We start from the raw sequence: 16238 nt of genomic DNA, 5'->3' as shown, positions 1-16238 counted from the left end.
CCATTTATATGGTGTGAAGATGTCTTAGAGCTCCACGGTCGGTGATTACGGTGATTGTTGTTGTGCATATGTGCCCTGGTTCTGTGTACAATATCACACTGAATATATCCATGTCTGAAGACTTGAAGAGGAGAACCATTGACAGATTGCATTCATCTTAGTCATAGGGGCCCTTTCCATTGGATATATAAAATGTGCACCTCTGGTTAGCATAGCTGGTAATTTGGACAGCTGTTGTTACATTTCTAGTGTGTTAAGTCCAGCGGAGACATCTTATCTTCGAGACCTCCATTACATCTTTCAACAGAGTAACGCAAAAACTCATGTCGCATATGTGGGCCTGAATACATCAATACAGATAGTGTTAGATGTTGCCCTGGCCAGCACATCTTCAGGTTTGCTGACCCGTCGAAAACCTCTGGTCATAGGTTACTGAACAGCTGCTGTGCCACATCTCGCCAGCCATTATGATTGACGAACTCTGGCATAAAAGTAGAAGGAACTTTTAATTATGTACCCATATCTGTCATGAAAGCTGAGTTCACATGATTCCCAGCTACATTAGAGCAATCATATTTAGAATCCTGTATTCCCTCAAATCACCTTCAAATGTAGTCATGTATTCTTCCTAGTATGCAGTACGCGCACAATAAGTAAAAGTTTGTTATTTGCTGTTCTTCCTGGTGTTGCTGTTTTGTTGTCTGTGTGTGTGTGTGTGTGTGTGTGTGTGTGTGTGAGTGAGTGAGTGTGTGTGTGTGTGTGTGTGTGTGTGTGTGTGTGTGTGTGAGTGACAGACAGACAGACAGAGAGAGAAAGAATCAATGATCTGACACTAAAGATGATTCAGAATTTTTGTGTGCAAATGACTTAATTGTCATATTGAACTACGTGGAATGGAATGTAGTTGATCCAACATTTTATCTCTTAATTTTTCTCTCTGAATTGCACTGATAGTAATTTGGGTCATGGTGGCTATAGTATGATTAAAATTACTTGATAGTTGACACTTCACACATTGGAGCTGGTTTCCTCCAATCAGAGTGCTCAACGTCATGCCCGAACCGTTTGCCATTGCCAAACTGCCTCAACAGTTGGTTGGTTCACTTCCAATTTCTTGTCTGGCATTCTTTCTTTGTGTGTTTGGATCCTGAATCACGGGTCTGGCACTTTTATTTCATATATTATCATACATAATGACACCCCCCCCCCCCCCCCCCCCACACACACACACACACAATGATGCTAATAAAATACACACGTCATACACAGCACTAATTAAAAACACTTCCGGATACTTCCGCACAAGAAGCGATTGAGCATCATGCGTGCAATTATCATAATCACAGAAATTGGCTTACATCAGATAAACTTTGCACAACATTGTGTGGAACCGGGTTTTTTAAGGCTGCAGTTCATCATTCCGACTGGATGATCACAGTTAAAAATATAACAATGTGACTTATTGTTGTACTTTAGTGCAGTGGTTAGAGTATTAAACTTCCATGCTGAAGGTTGTAGATTCGAATCTCGTCAAATGTTTATTTATTTCTAAATCTAATCAAAAGAATTTGATTATCATTTTCATTCAATTAATTGCTTTAAATGTAGTTTTTATATTTCTAATTATTTGTTACATCATTTTCATCATCACATTGATTTTTTATTTGCTCTTATTTTTTTACATATTATTCTTTTTTTGTCTGGAATCTGCCTATTTTGTGTATAATTTGCAACCAAGTGCCAACAAGGACTGCTCATTCGTTGGTAATGTGGCAGTTTGTGTAGCCAGTGAGAGGATAGCTTCAGGTAACCTATGATAGCAAGAAACTAGTTTGCTTTTAATTCTGAAACTGAACTTTTTCTGTCTTGAGTGATCGTAGAGGTTAACTTTAACAGCCATGAACAAAGTGATCATGATTTTTGTTCTGCTGCAGAGTGTTGACCACCGCTTTTGCAGATACATTGCACATAACAAGGTTGTGTGTAGGACTCAAGTTTAAATTCAGGGCTACAAAACACATCTCCTGCCACAGTTTAGTCATCGGTCACTTAAAATCAGCTGTCAACAGAGCATCTCACATTTGTGACATACCTTGTGGCAGCATCTTCCAACAATGCTCCACGTTACACATTAACATCATTTGTGAAGTGACTTGTCATGTTTCTGTGTTTCCTGAAACAGAGCAGTAGCTGGCAGCCGATGTGGCAACACTGTAGCAGCAAGTGAAAGACCTCAACTATCAAGTAATTTTAAATGGACTATAGCTTCAAATGTGTCCATTCATTATTACCAGACTGGTTCTGAAACGATTACTGAAAAAAGATTTATGCCTTTTGAGCTATTCATAACTGTTTAACTTTAAACATTCTGTATACATAATTTAAGTACCTATAATTCACTGTATAACTGTTAATTATCATAGTTCTGTGAGTGAACTAGTATTCAGATAAAGCACAGTGGAATATGTCTGAAAAATCTCTCTACTTTTTCAGGATTCATCTCTGCAGTCTTCAATGCCAGTAATTTGCTTGATTTGACACAATGAATTACCAAGAAACAACAGAAGATTTAAATACATTTGTCGACAAATTAGCCAACCTGATAAATGATACTTTCAAATCCTGCATAAAGAACTATGATACATTACTGCCGTTCCTTAGTAAAAAGGAAATAAATGCTAAAATACATCACAGATTAGTATTTGTTAATATACTGTTGAACAAGTTAAATGAAGAACTTTCAGGACTTATAACTGAATATGTAACTGTGTCACCATACGAACAAAAAGAGGAGACTGTTCTGTTTGAAGGAGGGAGGAGGAGAAGAAAGTCCCATATGCTGAAGTTAGACGGACAACAGACTGAAAGTAAAAAAAGTCCATATTCCAATAATAGAAAGTGTTCCATTGCTTTAACTTCACAAACTGGAATCAATATACAATCAGATAATTTATTATTAATTGGTACTGAGAAAGCAATTAATACACAGCCACAGAAATTGGACATGCAAGAGAAGAAAAATGTAAAAACAGAAACACAAGATTCAAATAAATTTGAAGGAGGTACGAAGAGAATAATGTCTGATGTGGTTGATTTAGACAGACATGAGACCAAAAGTATAAAAATGGAATTGCCATTTTCCGATAATTCGAAGTGTTCCATTCCATTAACTTCACAGACTGGAACCAATATAAAACCAGAAAATTTGGTATTAAGGGATAATGAAGAAACAAGTAACACACAAGCACGGAAGGCGGACATGCAAGAGAAGAAAAATATAAAAACTGAAGCACAAGAGTCAAATAAAGTTGAAGAAGGTAGAAGGAGAATAATATATGATGTGCTAGATTTAGGCAGACATGAGACCAAAAGTATAAAAGTGGATGTGCCATTTTCTGATAATGCCAAGTGTTCCATTCCATTAACTTCACAGACTGGAACCAATGTGAAATCAGAGAATTCACTGTTAAGGGATAATGCACTGAAGTTGGATATGCAAGGGAAGAAAAATATAAAAATAGAAACACAAGATTCAAATAAAGTCAAAGGAGGCAGGAAGAGAATAACAAGCGATGTGCTTGATGTAGGCAGACACGAGACCAAAAGTATGAAAGTGGAAGTGCCATTTTCCGATAATACCAAATATTCCATTCCATTAATTTCATGGACTGGAACCAATATAAAGTCAGAAAATTCAGTATTAAGGGATAATGAACAAACCAGTAATATACAGGCACAAAAGTCAGACATGCATGCAAAGAAAAACATAAAAACCGAAATACAAGAATCAAATGAAGTTGAAGATATACATGAATTCCCCATAACTAGTTGTCAGATTCCTGTGGCTCACAACTTGTATGACACTACAAATAATGGAGCAACAGTTCATTTTGCTGGTGATGGGGTAAATGCATCTGTTGTAGATAGACATGTAGTGGGTAATGTGTGTAATACACCTTTTGACACTCTTACTCACAGTGAAAATAATGAAATGTGTGCTCCATTACTAAATGTAGGAAGTGAGACTAGCAGTCAGGAGAAACGTGAAAACACTGACAATGTTCTTAGTAAAGATCATGACATTTACAGAGGACTGCGAGAAGAAGTTGGCTGTACCACTTCTCTTTCTGCCCATGCAAAAAGATCATTTGACAGTAAAGAACCTCCTGTTACTTTCAGTACTTGTGATAATCAATCTGCTGTGTTACTAGGAGGGAGAGAAAATAGCTTTTACGGGGGATGGAGAGAAGCTCCTCATTGTCCTAGAACATATATAAACGGTGATGTCCCTGCTCAGAGATCAGAGAAATGGTGTAGAGCAGAAGATTCACTATGTGGTATCATAAAGATCAGAAATGGGATGTATAGATCTTCACTTTTTTGTGACATGGCAGTGTTTGGTCATGTGAGAGGAAAGCAGTATAAAAGAGCACGAATAACTGCCAGGAGAGAGAGAAAATTGGAGAATTTGATATTAATTGATAGAACAGTAACAAGTGATACAGAGGAAGAGAATTTGTTGTACATGCTTGCAAAGAAAAGCATAAAGATGAAACTACAAGATTTAAATAAAGTTGAAGGAGATGAGAAGAGAAGAATGTCTGATGCACTCGATTTAGGCAGACAGGAGACCAAAAGTATAAAAATGGAAGAGCCATTTTCTGATCATAAAAAGTATTCTATCCCTTTAACTTCACAGACTGGAATCAATATAAAGTCAGATAATTTGGCATTAATGGATAATGAAGAAACAAGTAATACACAGGCACAGAAGTTGGACATGCATGTGAAGAAAAACATAAAATCAGAAGTACAAGAATCAAATGAAGTTGAAGGAATACATGAATCCCTCATAACTAGTCATCAGATTCCTGTGGCTCAGAAATTGTATAACACTACAAATAATGGAATGACCGTTCGTTTTATTGGTGATGAGGTAAATGCATCTGTTACAGATAGATATGTGCAGGATAATGCATTTGATAAACGTTTTGACACGTTTACTCACAGAGTAAATAATGAAGAGTGTATTCCATTTCGAAATATAGGAAATGATACTAGCAACCAAGAGAAATGTGAAGACAGTGGCAGTGTTCTTAGTACAGATTATGACATTTACAGAGGACTGCAAGGAGAAGTTGGCCGTACCATTTGTTTTTCTGATGAAGTAAAAAGACCATTCGACAGTAAAGAGCCTCCTGTTACTTCCAGTACTTGTGATAAGCAATCTGCTGTGTTTATAGAACAGAGAGCAAATAGCCGTATTGAGGGAGGGAGAAGAGCTCCTCATTCTCGTATAAAATATGAAAAAGATGATGTACCAGTGCAGAGATCAGAGGAACGGTGTAGAGCAGAAGATATACTATATGGTATCACAGAAATCGAGGATGGGTCATATAGATGTACAGTGTGTGATTGTAAACTTGTTTGTGGCATGTCAGTGCTTGGTCATGTGAGAGAAAAGCAGCATGAAACAGCACGAATAACTGCCATGAAGAATGATTGTACCAAAGGGCCTGAAGTTCCAAATAACAGTTGTGGAGGTGAACTTGTTAACTACCAGGCAGAGGAGGATCATATGAAAGGAAAGAAGCATAAAATAAAACAAGAAACTGCTGAAAAGAACAATTGTCCCAAAAAGTTTGAAATTTCAAGCAACAGCTGTGAAAGTACTACACCTGTTTCTTTGTGTTCAGCTGTTTCTTGCTCACTTGCTGACAGTGTTGCTATTGTAGAGGATCGACATCAGGCAATGTCAGTGAAACGTTCAGTTATGTTAAATGATATATGGACATATTTTTATGCACCATTCCACATTAACAAAAAATTCATCAGGTTTCATTCAAGGCAAATAATCTGCTCCCTTTGTTGGGAACAACTAGGAAGATACATATTAAATATAAGGGTACACATTTCTAGCTTAAGTCATCTTGATCGGGTAAATATATTACGAAATATTGAACTGAAAAATAAGTCATCCAATAAACAACTATTGGATATACCAGGCAGTCTAAAGAACATTGTTCCTGCTACTCAGTTTAGCTGGAGAAACAATGGTTTCTTTTGTAGTGTGTGCAACTGTTTCTGTGAAAAAGCACTTATATTAAGTCATATGACAGGTGCAAGCCATGGCAGAAAGCTAGATGAAATGAAAAACTTGGTAGAGCTAACAACTGTAACAGTGTGAGAAAGTCGAAATGATGAATTAAAAATGTGTGAGATTATGATGTTAATTTTACTGTATATATATTATTTCCTTTGATTGTTTGTTAATGTAGTGTGATGACTATTGATTAAGCTGCCAAGGCAGAGATTGGATAGCTCCAGAGTCCAGTCATCTAATATTAAGATTTTTTTATTACATAAAAAGAAATACTCTTCTGTAGCAAAGTTTTATATGGCTCAACTGTTTAGTCGGAGGAAAGAACTCCTGTGGTATTATAGCCAGAATCAGGATTATTTTGTCCTCCCCCCTTTTCCTTCTTTCCATCACCCCTTCCCACATCTCTCTCTCTCTCTATCTATCTACCTACCTTTAAATTTACAACTGCGTACCATGGAAATGATAACAGGAAGATCAGTGTACAGTTATTTAATTTGTCACATGTTGTAAATGTGTATTCAATCAGTCTGCTGATATGTACTGATTATTATTAGAGATTGAGTGTCTGCCAAAGAAAAGTGAAGAAAGAATTGCATCACACAACAGTTATCCAAAAGTGTCACCAAGGGTATCATTTTTAAGAAGGCGCCATTGGGTAAAGTGAGATGAAAATTTACAATGAGACAAGTATGCAAGATAAATTGAAAACATCAAACTTATTTAAAGGGAAAAAGTAATTTACCAAGGAACAGCTGATGGATATATTAGTTAAATTTTTCAAGCGCAGTACCTTGTCAACAGCAGGTTTAAACATGTTGTAAGGAGTATGTCTGTACCAGTTTCATGTGACTCTTGCCTTGCATATTGCTTATTTTTCCTGATACACACTTACTTAAGTTCATATCACTGTGTGTTGTTTAAATTAGTTTGTAGTTATTTGCTTGGATGTTCCAGTGACCATATATTGTAAGATTACTCTTTATAGATGAATTTGTCATTCATTTAGTTAAGATAGTGTTTCCCCCTTTTGCCGGTGTTGCTACATTCCAGCCATTTGCTCAGATATCTTATATGTATAAACTTATTATCTATTCAAAATTCCAGTTTTCAAGAAAGAGGATTCCTGAGTTGGAATGCTTTCAGTTAGTCTGTAATGTTATTTTTATTAAAAAATTTATTATTTGGAAGGTAGAAGATGACAAATTGTTATAGTTATGTATTCCATTCCTTTTTACAACATATTATAATGATAATTGTGTGCACCCCTTCTCCTCATATAATTCCTTAATTTCATCTAAATATCATTGGCTTGCCCTGTCCTAAGTTCCATCTGACTTATCAGTGTAACTTTCCACCCCGGCTTTATATGTGTACTCTTTACTATTTACCTTTTCTTCACCAGTCGTTCATGACGAGCAAAATGCCCCAGTAGTTACAGCACTGGACACACGTTTGGTAGTAGCGGAGTTAAAATTGCATTTGGACCACCCTGATGTAAGTACTCCGCACCTAACATAAGTACCTTGAGTAACTGCAAGGATTGTTCCAATCTGAGTGTGTGCCAGTCTTTAATGGCCTCATCAGCTGGATTTTAGTCTCTAATCTCTCTTTCTTCCCATTCTTCCTGCCATCCATGCTTTCTGTATTATACCCTCACATCGAGTTCTTTCCTGCATATGACATGCTGTTCTTTCTACATTCTTAATCATTCTGTTCATTCTCCATTCACACTGTTTCTTGATTTAAACCCAAACACCCCACACCCCTATATTGGGCTAAATGCACAATGAATTTGTTTCACACACAATATTAAGCAATCAAATTTAGACACAAAATAAGTGTCAAATTTGTTCACAAGTCATTGTATAAGTAGTAAGTCATATTTGCACTGTATTTTTGAGTGATTCATGATTATTAGAACCACTAGATCAAGTCAAGATATTTTTCCCTCCTCTCAAAGCATCTGTCAGAGAAGCAGTTGTACCATGTAATGAATGTAATGATGGTGTTGCTAATGTAAACAATGTCAGTCTCCTTACAATTCATATTTATGTAACCAAATTGAGTGCTATAATACATAGAATAAGAATATGGCTTGTATAATGTCTTTTTACTGTGTGATTCGAAGACAACATATAGAGGGTTTTAATTCTTTATTTCTGGTGGAGAGCAATTAGAATTATCACAATTGGTTTTAAAAAGACAAAAGAGTGAAAAATACTCAAACATTGTCAAATACAGTGATAGTGGCTTCATGGCATTGCAGTCAAGCGACATCCCACACTATAGTCAATAAGACTGAAAGGGAAAGCAGTGAATAAGCCCACAGTGTAGCACTCATCAGAAACAGCAACAAAGTAGACATGATTATTATTATTATTATTATTTTAAGGAGACAGTCATCAAATTGTCAAGGACAGACTATGTGGTGGTGACAATGGTCGTGCACACACTCTCTAATGATGGAATGTGGCTGATTCAAACTCCTCTGTACTACTGAGATGGTGGATGCAACCACAGAAGAAAAATTAAATTTGTATCAGCAAATTTAACTGTGTATCTTGTGTGCTTACTATGTGGTAACTTTAAAGACAGAGTTTAGTTTGTTATTATGTGAGACAATAAATAGATGTTCAAAGCAGTCAAAAAGACAACCAGTTTCAGTGACTCACAAGCAACATCTTCAGTTCATACTGTCACCTAGAACCCTTTCAGTTTTCCATTGTTCACACATTGTAGTCTGTAAATTTAATCTTGAAATAGAGTATTCGGGGGTACAAAACGAGTCATGTTACACATTAATGTGCAAAAGTAGCTGCACCTCACTACTTCTGTGGAGTATACTAATAACAATTATGGCAAGTCCTACTCAACTGATGCCAATAATTGTTGCAATTATTTTATGCAAATTAGCAGAAAAAGCCTTGCTGCTTCACCTGTACCACTCAGGTGCTGTTTTTATTTCATTCATTGAACAAGCAGTTACGTAATTGTGCAATCACAAGTGTCAGCTGTTTATGTAATGGCAAATTTAAGATCTGATTCATACTAATATTAGAGTTACATGAAATTTAAATATTCATCTCCACAATTCTGATAAAATGCAGGAAGAATGGAAATCGAGGTAGTCTCTTAATTCTTTTTTAATACCCAGGAGTTTTCAATTCCATGTTTGATATCTACTGGCAATCAGTTCTAAACATTTGGAGCCAAGTATCAAATTCCATTCTGAACCCTACATAGTATTATTTTTACTCCTAGTATTGTGACTGTGATTCAGAGTTCTTAGTGTATTCACTTTTGTTGTTAAATATTTATCGAGTTTGTGTATTGCAAGTATCCAGAGGCTCTACAAGATGTTGAATGCATGTTGGATGCTTCTACAAAATGTTTGATTATCAATTTTGTGTGAAGTTCTTATTGCATGTTTCAGTAGGATAAATATCTTTCTGCCCTTAGCTACTTTACTCCAGCATCTTATGCCATAGGACAGTACCAGAATGAACGTGTGCTACTAATCTTGTCTGCAATGACAGGTGAGCAACATAGGATCTGATAAATGCCAACTTCTCCACAGGTGCAAAAATCACAATTATGTCACAAGTGTTGCAGCATGTAACTTGGTTTTTGATATTATCAGGGGACCCTAGATATGTATGAATACCAGTAGTTTTGCTTCATCAGTGTAGTGGGCCATCCTCTCTGCTCAACATGAACACAAAGCAAGAATGTATCTGGCATCTAATTTAAATTTACTATGTGCAGCAGACAGTTGTGATCCTGAGGTCTTTACATGTGCAACACTTAATGCTTCCGATTACATCTTCGGCAAGAAACTAGGCAGTTTCTAGAGTTTCAGAAGCCAGGCACAACGTTGACAACAGAGTAATGGGTTAGGTTATCAATGCACACTGTTATCCATTTAATTTCATTTGTTACTTCCCGAACAGTTCAATTTAAGGGGAGACTGAAGGCAGTTTTTATCCCTATTCTGCCAATGCTATTTCTTCCTTTGAATAGATAGACTTTTCAACAGAACTGTTAGTGTTAGAACAGTGTAATTTTTACAGAATGTATATAACACATATGCCTGCATTTACAAGCAAAATGAACAAAATTCCTTATATGGATTTGAAGGGAATTTATTTTTTTTTTTAATCTTTCACTAAGAAAATTTCATGTTACTGTTTCTGTTGGGTTACATTACACCTAGATATTTAGTTGACTTGATGCACTAAGCAGCACACAATTAATACTGTATTTGAACATTGTGGCATTGTTTTTCCTACACATGTGCATTAACTTGGACTTTACTATGTTTAGACCTAGCTGCGATACATCACACCAACTAGAAATTTTCTGTAAATCATCTTGTATCTTCCTACAGCCACTCAGTGACAGCACCTTTCCATACTTCATAGGATCATCAGCAAACTCCTGCAGCTTGCTGTTCATCCTGCCCATCAGATCATTTACCTATATAGAGAATAACAGTAATTGTATCACACTAACCCGGGACATTCTAAACAATACTCTTGTCTCTAATCAACACACTCCATCAAGGAAAATGTAGTGACTCCTATTATATAAGAAGTGTTTGAACCATTCACATATCTGGGAACCTATTCCATAAGCTTGTATGTTCATTAACAGTCTGCAGTGTAGCACTGTTGAAATTTAATAGTGAAACAGAGAGAGTGTCTAATGGCTGTACTGAGCCCAGGATTCATGTTGCATTTCAGTGACTTGTCACACTGATGCTGCTTGTGAACTTATACCTTGGCTGTTTTCTTGTGGTCATCTTCATGTGTTTCTAAATGCTGTGGATCTGCTATGGAATACCAACAATGCTCAATGTGTAACTTGACTTCCATTTGCAGAGGGTCGTGGACTGTAAGAGACCTTTATAGTCTTGAAGCTACTAAACAGCATAATTGCCTTTTAAACTCTTTTCTATTTTGTTGTTCTTGTCTAACATTCATATACATTGGGTGAACAGATTTCATATGAACTAGAACAAAATTTCTCTAGCAACTCTCATAACATCACGGAAGAAAGTGACATTTTTCTTCAGCTTTGTTCAACTGTTTCTGGGCACTGGCATTGTAGGCAGTGCCTCTTTCTCTCAGCCTTGGAAAACAGTGCAAAGCCACAGTGGCAAAGCATAAGTGATCTTTTCATAACAGGTGGAGACAACAGATTACTGTCACGCTTTGCCGATGTCGTGTGCCCATCTTCATCATCATATCTGCAGGTATGTCAATGCAAAGCACGCACAGTGGAGATTATCTAAATGTGAACTACCTTTACAATGTTTTTATCTAACGCCTTTCATCTGACTGCAAGGAAGTGGTGGAACAACCTGATCTACCATAGATCCCCCCCCCCCCCCCCACACACACACACACACACACACACACACAGACACTAAAGTGACAGATGTTGTATAAGTTAACTTAATTAACTACTTACAACTGTACTACGATATTGAGCTTTTTAATAAATTATTACCATTATTAAAATAAAGGTCTTATGAGGCTGAATTCAGTTTCCCCGCTCAATATAACCAGATTCCTCATACGTCTTAAGTTTGTCTATTTGTTTACCAATGGTAAATATCACAGTTTGCATTTGCATTTTTTGGTAAATATTTATTACTCAGTTTAATTGATATAAGATTGTCTCATCCTTCGATGTCTTCACTCTTAATGTAAAATCTTTACATTAATAGTAAATATTAATTTAAACACTAAGTTGTCATTTTTGTTACACTCTAGTAAACAGTTTTATCTTTATCTACTTTACTACATTTTTCTAAACAGCCAATTACGTTGATCGTATGTCACTGCATTCTCAAAACCCATAGGAAGTTGTTGTCATGATCGATCCGTCTCTACCATGATTTCATTATTCTTAATCAGCTTATAAAAACAAAATCTCGTCAACTTTATTGAGATGTACAAGGTGCAGATATTCACCTACCATAAGGAGTTACATGCTGACTCTTTCCTCTATAGTAATTTCCACAATTCCATGTCTTAGATTTGTGACAAGACAACATCTATAGAACCAAAGATTTAAAACATCAATCATTACCCAGGTAAGTCTGTTTGCTTTTAACTACTTTTGAGAATGCTTCAACAGTGTGACTAACTGTCACTGTATAGTTTTATACCATTCTAAGTAATATACTCACACCTTGTCCTTTGAGCCGATACTGTGAACGTACATTGTCATTTGTGCAGTATGGGTATCTCTCTCCTTAGTCTTCTCCATAAAGAGATATAAGCCATCCCTTCTAAGGGTCCAATCCATCGATAATATGGTACAGTTTGTCACAAAACAGCGGGTTGCTAGACTCCTGAACTCGACATTGTGTTCTAGTCACAGTGACTCAAAAGTTACTTCTACATCTGATGATGGCTCTCAAACCAAAATAACATGCTGCATCCTCCCTACTAAAAAGTCCTCAGGCCACTCATAAATTTCACTTGATACACCATATGATCGTACTTTTGACAGTAAGTGTAGGTGTTGTAGTGAGTCGAATGCTTTTCAGAAATTGAGAAATACTGCTTCTGACTGACTGCCTTGATCCAAAGCTTTCAGTATGTCATGTGAGAAAAATGCAAGTTGGGTTTCATGTGACTGATGTTTTTGGAATCCATGCTGGTTGGCACTGACAAGGTTATTCTATTCAAGATACCTCATTATATTTGAGTTCAGAATATGATCTAAGATTCTACAACAAATCAATGTCAAGGATACTGGCTGGTAGTTTTGTTGGTCTTTTCTGCTACCCCTCTTGTAAATGGGTCTCACATGTATTTTTTTCAAAGGACTGGTCATGGTTTTTTGTTTGAGGGACCTATGATAGATTGTAATTAGAAGAGGGGCTAACTCAGCCAAAATTCAATATAGAATCTGGCAAGGATTACATCAGGTCCTGGAGATTTGTTCAATTTTAACAATTTCAGCCATTTATCAGCATCTCTGACACTAAAACTTATTTCATTCATCTGCCAGTGGTACGAGGATTAAATTGGGGCAGTTGTCTTGGGTTTTTGCTTGTAAACGAATACTTGAAAATGGAGTTAACCATTTCCTCTTCTGCTTTATTATCCTCTCATATTCAGTTCCTGCCTCATTCACTAGAGACTGAACATTAACTTTGGTGCCACTAATGGTCTTTACCATATGGCTAGAGTTTCTTTGGGTTCTGTGAAACATCATTTGACAATATTCTGCTATGCTAGTCACTGAAAGAATCACGCATTGCTCTCTTGACAGCCAATTGCGTTTCATTCAGCATCTCTATACCTGCAGCCCTACGCTTTGTTTTACACCTATTATGCAGTAATCTCTGTTTCTTTATAAGTTTCTTTACAATGACTGTATACCATGGAGATTCTCTCCCATTATGAACTGTTCTATTGGGTACACAACCATCCAGTGCATGGTCAACTATTCTTTTAAACTTGAGCCATGCTCCTGCCCTGTGCTGAAAGTTTCAAATTCCTTACTGAGATATTACACTACTGATTTTTTATCTAGTTTACTGAACATGTACATTTTTGTGCTTACTTTAGTTGTCCTTTGGACTTTGTAATCATTGTTACCGCAACTGCATCATGGTCACTGATACCAGTTTCAGTGTGCACATCCTCCAAGAGGTCAGGTCTATTTGTTGCCATTAGATGTAATATATTTCCATCGTGAGAGGGGTTCCTAACTATATGTTCTAGGTAGTTTTCAGAGAAGGCATTTAGAAATGTTTCATAGGATGTCTTATCACATCTACAACTAACATAACAGTAATTTTCCCAATTAATTGTTGGTAAATTTCCACCAATGATTACAATATGATTGGAGAACTTACATACAAGTGAACTGAGGTTTTCTCAATAGTTTTTGGTTACATGAGGAGATAAGTCTGGTGGCCAATAGAAGGATCCAATTATTTTATGCTCACCCCTGATACTGAGTCTTGCTCAAAGAATCTCACATGCAGCTTCAATTTCTGTCTCCATGGATTTAAGTTGCTTGTCTACTGTGACAAACACAGCACCTCCATTTCCCATTTGCCTACCCTTTCAAGATACACTTAAGACTTTTCCCAAAAATCTCACTGCTGTCAATTCAAGATTTCAACCAGCTTTCTGTACCTAGTATTATGTGAGCTTTAATGCTTTTCATGAGCACTTCAGATTCTGGCACTTTGTTGTGAATGCTTCGGCAGTTTGCCATTAGGATTTTAATACTCTCTCCTGTGTAAGGAATTTCTTTCAGTCTTACACTGATACTTCTGTGTTTCCTAGATCTATCATTATCTGGATTAGATGGAAAGTCACCTAATCCAAAAAATACCTTGTGTGCACCCCACAAAGTCAGCTACCAGAATAGCAACCTCTGATCGTAGTGCACACCTGATCCATGTAGAGGGACCCTACAGTTCACAACCCAATGACTCAAGTCCAGGAAGTCATTGCCTATCTTGTCACAAAACCTTTGAAGTCTCTGGTTCAGTCCTTCTATTCAACTCAGAACCAAAGAGCTACAATCAGTTCAGGGAACAATGCAGCAAATTGTGAGCTTTGTTGAAACTCCATGTGCAAGGCTGGTCTTCTCAATCGTCTATGACTGTCACTGGAATGACCCAAATATGACTTCAGAGCACAGCCGACAGACATCGTTTGTTCCAATATGCACCACAATCTAGTTGGTTGCCCCCTGTTCCCTCAATGGCTGCTGGAATAGCCTTTTCAACATGTTGAATAAGGCTCCCAAGTTTACACACTGATAAATAAAAAGCACCAGTTTGCTTTTGTTCTACATAAACACTGAGTTGCATCTGGTGTCCTTTGCTGTCATTTCCCTAAGGGGAAACACATTTGCCGTATGTTTGAACTGCTGACAATTAATACACCCCATACCTTGTTGCATTTCCTCCTCTTGACACCTGACAAAACAGGTTTCCCTAAAACAGGTGAAGTGAGTCCCACTGGCTCAGTTTCAGTGAGATACAGAACCTCAAACATGATGGTGGGGAGGAGGGGGGGGGGGGTTGGTAAAGCACTCTAGTCCACTCTGGTGCCCGTCCACCCTGTACAGGATGCCTGGATCTACTGTTGACACACCACTTGCATTCAAGTGGACAAGTAATGAGAGATTGTGAACTTTCTGCAGTGGATACAGGACCTACAGAAGAGGACAGGACTTGAGGTACCTCGGATATTGGTATCACAGATACACAACTCTCAGGAGCTGTTTCAACACAAAGATTTGTAGCAGTTGCCAATCGTTTGACAGTACCGTAGTCATGCCAATTTCCAGCTGCTTACAAAAGTCAACCAATTCATCCTGTGTTTGAGAACAGTATTCCCAGTGGGGATGGATTTTGGTTGGCACAATGTATTACAAGTCAGTGAAGAAATAACTTTAAATGTAGCCTACTCATTTTCTTTTAATCTGTTGAGCTAAAAAGTTGCTAATTCCCTACAATAATTGAAGCAAATACACAAAACACAAAAACCTGTGGGAAAATTACTTGCTTCCTTCAATATTTTGAGGTTAATTATAGGTATATGTATGTTTTTTGCCTTTAGCAAAATACAGTTTTTGTTTTTTTAACCAAAACATGTTTTACTGCAGTTGCAGCATCTTCAGTGGGCTTTTATTATTTTCCATCTGTTAAAAATAAGTGTTCTTTGCTGTTTGTATACATGTAGCTATTAGTTTTTAAATCGTAATTACAGATATTTGAAAAAACACATAAATTACGAATTCATAGCTTTTTACCACCAAGTGTGGTTTTTCTGATGTCTGGTTTCTACAGTGACCGTTCCCCCCCTGTAGTTTGTCATCTGCTGCAGACACTTACCACTTATACCTTAAAGTAGACAAATTGTTTAATCCAAAATTATGATTTGAAAATCTATTCAAAATTCACCTGGAACTAGGAAATCACATTAAAATCTCTGAAATATTTAATGATATTATGAATACAGTCAAACAAAACACAGAAAAACAAATAAATTCAAAATGGCAGGTCGAAAGACACACAAACAAACACAAACATACACACAAAATTCAAGCTTTCGCAACAAACTGTTGCCTCATCAGGAAAGAGGGAAGG

The 16238-nt window shown here is 36.8% G+C and overlaps 1 protein-coding gene across 4 annotated transcripts in view; it reads left to right on the top strand.

The window, feature by feature from the left end:
- LOC126466965 (uncharacterized) overlaps positions 1-6768 on the top strand; it is a 115537-nt gene extending 108769 nt beyond the window's left edge. For all 4 annotated transcript variants that reach the window (XM_050096425.1, XM_050096426.1, XM_050096428.1 and 1 more), the window contains one exon: positions 2494-6768. In XM_050096425.1, the coding sequence (XP_049952382.1) occupies positions 2543-6187 (3645 nt within the window). In that variant the 5' untranslated portion in view covers positions 2494-2542 and the 3' untranslated portion in view covers positions 6188-6768. The remainder of the gene's footprint in view (positions 1-2493) is intronic.
- Positions 6769-16238: the final 9470 nt, after the last annotated feature.

This window comes from Schistocerca serialis, chromosome 1 (assembly GCF_023864345.2).
Source record: "Schistocerca serialis cubense isolate TAMUIC-IGC-003099 chromosome 1, iqSchSeri2.2, whole genome shotgun sequence".
NCBI classification, from domain to species: Eukaryota; Metazoa; Arthropoda; class Insecta; order Orthoptera; family Acrididae; genus Schistocerca; species Schistocerca serialis.
Note: the sequence above shows the minus strand (reverse complement) of the source record. Positions and strands in the feature narration are given on the sequence as shown.